At 45.2% G+C, this 4,260-nt stretch overlaps 1 protein-coding gene across 1 annotated transcript; it reads left to right on the top strand.

Moving 5' to 3' along the window:
- The first annotated feature begins 333 nt into the window (after positions 1–333).
- Positions 334–1,137, top strand: LOC105179324. The gene has a single exon (XM_011102926.1). It carries the CDS (start codon positions 334–336, stop codon positions 1,135–1,137), a length of 804 nt encoding a protein of 267 aa, XP_011101228.1.
- The last annotated feature ends 3,123 nt before the right edge of the window (positions 1,138–4,260 follow it).

The following is a 4,260-nucleotide window of genomic DNA, read 5'->3' on the forward strand; positions in this document are numbered from 1 at the left end:
AGTTATGGAGTGCCTTGGAAAATATAGCTATTCAGTGTGCTGATATCCCATGGATGATTGGAGGGGACTTTAATGCAGTTCGCGACCTCAGCGAAGTTTGTGGCACATCATGGGATATCCGAATAGCTATGGAAGACTTTAATGCAGCCATTCAGAATACAGGACTACTACCAGTACCCATGCAGGGAGAGTGGTACACATGGCACAACCATAGTGCGACACAATGGAACCTCTGGAAAAGATTGGACCGCATGTTGAAATGATAGATGGATGGCACGATTCCCTATCACATTCTACTCGGTCCTTACACCATGCACTTCAGACCACTCACCGATGGTAATATATGGGGACCGACAACAGCAATATGGAGGTATGTTCCGATTCAATAACTACCTCGCTTGTTCACCTGAGTTTATTCCTAGTGTGCGGAATATATGGCAACATAACATTGTTGGTACGCCTATGTATGCTGTGGCATGCAAACTCAAAGCATTGAAACCAATATTCCGAGAGCAAAGGAGAAATAAAGGGGATCTATCGCACAATGTTCAAATGGAGAAGGGGTTTCTTGAAGCAGCACAAGTTCTTGTTAGCTCAAGAAGACGAGATGAGCTATTCATACAACTAGAACACTGTTGTCGACTCGTACTGGCCAAAGCAACAAAACTGGAACAAATTATGCTACAACAACGAGCGAAGATGCAGTGGATAAAGGGAGGTGATCAGTGCTCCCGAGTGATCTTTCGGAAGATTACCCAACGAAGATCATCAAGGAGGATCTTCCAGATCAACGATGACCAGGGATCCACTCACACAGGTCCAGAAGAAGTTATTAATCAGTTTGTCACATATTATCAAAACCTGCTAGGGGGAGATAGACGACGATCAATTATTGACATTCGATTTCTCAGACCGTGGGCTAGGCACATTTTGAGTAATGAGGAATCTACCGCTTTACTGTTACCGTTCACACCAGCAGATGTCAAACAGGCGGTTTTTGACATTGCTGAGGACAAAGCCCCAGGCCCGGACGGATACTCATCGGGCTTCTTCAAAGCAGCATGGCCTATTGTTGGACAGGAAGTGACTTCGGCAGTACTGGACTTCTTTCGTACAGGCCGACTTTTGAAGAGATAAATACTACACTGTTGGCGCTCGTTCCAAAAGTACATTCCCCTATGACGGTTAGTGATTTTCGGCCCATAGCATGTTGTAATGTGCTTTATAAGATCATTGCAAAGCTCATTGTCCAAAGGCTGAGTGTGATAATGGACAAACTGATCAATCCATGCCAAGCGGCATTTGTTTTTTGGTAAATGTAATTTGCATTAAGATAATAAAGTTACAGTACAACAGTCAATTGGTTTATCCCTCGACAGGCCAAGGGATACGCCACAATCTGTAAAGAGCAATTGTGCTAATGGAATTAGACATATTAATACTCGAGATCCTCTGTCTAATATCATCTACAATGAAAGAAGCCAAAACGTTTGCCGGATGCTCAATTTGCCGGAATCGTCTCAAGTTTCTTTCTCGCCATATATGGTAGACGAGTGATCCAAGTAGTGCTCGATAGGCTGAATTAATAATATGCTTCCCTCTCCATTTTCTTGTTGCCCATTCGACGTCCCTTCCCCATTATTCGTTGGGCCAAGGGACTCGAATAATCCGACGAACAGCTGCAAGGCATAATCTACTGAATCGGCATCGGAAGAAGAGGTGGCTATGCGTCTCCAATGCCTCCTCGTTACAAAGAATACACCCACCAAGGTGTGCGAGCCATGGTCTGTCAGTTGTCGGTAACTTTTCCTGGATAGCCATCCATAAGATAAATGAATGACGTGGAATCTTCAAAGGTCCCGAAAGTAGTGAAGTCCAGCCCACTTTCGGTTCAGGCGGGCAAAAAAGTCGGTAAAGTGCTTGGGTAGTGGGTTGCCCCTCAGGAAATCGCCAAATGATTCTATCATCGCCTCCATGAATCTGGGGTAGTGTATATGTGATTTGAAGGCATTCCAGATCCGTAATAAGAGGCCAGTACCATTGGCCTCCGTCAATGACCGAAGAAAGCTTAGTGGAGTCTTCAATTCCAAGTAAGATCGGTCCGCGTGGAAATCTAGGAAGCAGGGGTCCAAGTTGATGCCATGGATCCTTCCAAAGATAGAAGCTGCTCCCATCTCCAATATGAAGCTCCACCATTGGTTGGATATAGCTGCGCATTCGAAGCAGCTTTCTCCAACCCCACGATCCTCCCTGTTCGCCAACTGTCCATATGGAGTTATTCCGTAATCGTCCGTGCTGCAACCACTCAACCCAGATAGATGTTCGGTCGCATCTAATGACATCGCACAATTTTTTTGTCATTAAGGCACGATTAAGAATACCAATATCTTTAATTCCTAAACCCCCTTTCTTCAACCGTTTGCAAATATCTTTCCACGCTACTTTGGCATATCCCGTCATAGAGGTTCCTTTCCATAGGAATGTTCGAAGGCGTTTCTCCACTTCCTTGATGACAGCCTTTGGTAAGATAAATGCAGATGCCCAATACAAGCTCACTGTTGAGAGTACAGATTTGATGATCTGTACCCGCCCAGCATATGATAATGATATTCCTTCCCATCCAGTAATACGTGCATCAATTTTAGATAGAAGTGGCTGACAGTCGGAGATAGACAATCTAGATGAGAGTAGGGGGAGACCCAAGTACCTCATCGGGAGATGCCCCTCTTGAAAACCCAGCACTGCTAACATCTGTTCTCTCCTATCTTGTGCAGACCGAGATAAAATAAGGTGGCTCTTTTGTATATTCAACTGGAGGCCTGACCACTCTGCAAATCTGTCCAGTCCTATCTTGAACACTCTGACTGAGTCCATATCAGCTCCACAAAAGAGGAGGAGATCATCTGCAAAACCCAATTGGAATACCCTAGCTGGCTCACACTTCCAATGGTAGGTGAATTGCATGTCCTGTTCAATAAGTTGTAAGAATTCCAAATGTAGAATTTCCATGACAAGCACAAAGAGGTAAGGAGATAAAGGGTCTCCTTGGCGTAGACCTCTCGCCCCATTAAAAAACCCGTGAGGTTTTCCATTAAGGCCAATCGAAAATGAGGCCGTCGAAATGCACTCCTCAATCCATCTAATGAATGTAGTTGGAAAATTGAAGATCTGTAAAACTGCGGTGAGGAAGTCCCACTCGACTGTGTCGTAGGCCTTTCTAATATCCACTTTAAGTGCACATCTTGGGGGAAGGCGTATCTGATTATATCCTGTGAACAGTTCCTGTGCTAGCAAAATATTGTCCCCTATGCTTCTTCCCGGGATGAAGGCTGTTTGGCAGGGACTGATTAACTTGTCCAGAACCATACTCAACCGTTGGACAAGCAGTTTAGTAATGACCTTATATAAAACATTACAGCATGAGATTGGTCTAAAATCATTGACAGACACAGGATTATGTACCTTGGGGATCAATGCCAAAAGTGTGGTGTTAACTTGTTTAAGGAGGTTCCCCGTAGTAAAGAAATCCAATACCGCCCTTGTAACTTCTGTACCCACAACTGGCCAAGCTGCCTTGAAGAAGCCGGACGAGAAACCATCAGGGCCCGGAGCCTTATCCTCGGCAATGTCAAAAATGGCTAGTTTCACATCTTCCGGTGAGAAAGGTAGGGTTAAGTGGCTAGCTTCCTCATTGGATAGTATATGCCTCGCCCAAGGTCTGAGGTAATTAATATCCACCAATAGCCGACGTCTGTTACCTCCTAAGAGGTTCTGATAAAATGACACAAATTCTTGCACGACCTCACTCGGTTCTGTGTGAGTGGTACCATTCTCATCATTTATTTGCAAGATCCTCCTCACTGCCCGTCTCTGAGCGATTTTGCGAAAGAAGATCCGGGAGCATTGGTCCCCTCCCTTCATCCATTGCAACTTGGCTCTCTGTTGTAGCATAATTTGCTCAAGTTTGACTGCTTTAGCGTACACTAGCCGGCAACAATGTTCAAGAAATAGGAAGAGCTCATTCTGCCTGTCTGAACTCACCAAGTTTTGTGCCTCTTCAAGGAACCCCTTCGCTAATTGGACTTTAAGGGTCAAGTCTCCCTTATACCTAGTGGGTATGCAAAAATTCTCTCACTAGAATTCTCTCTCCAAAATGAACCACCCAAAATCTCAATCTTCATCATCCTCACTTCCGGCCGGCGACGGGGAGACTGCCGGCGAGGCTCCGACGGAGTGCGACGGAGACGGAACAGTGCCCGG

The sequence above is a fragment of the Sesamum indicum genome, unplaced genomic scaffold (genome assembly GCF_000512975.1).
Source record: "Sesamum indicum cultivar Zhongzhi No. 13 unplaced genomic scaffold, S_indicum_v1.0 scaffold00142, whole genome shotgun sequence".
In the NCBI taxonomy this organism is placed as follows: Eukaryota; Viridiplantae; Streptophyta; class Magnoliopsida; order Lamiales; family Pedaliaceae; genus Sesamum; species Sesamum indicum.

Bases quoted from the DNA above. Each gene is read 5' to 3' on its own strand.
- LOC105179324 (XM_011102926.1), top strand. From the start codon at position 334: ATGGTAATATATGGGGACCGACAACAGCAATATGGAGGTATGTTCCGA.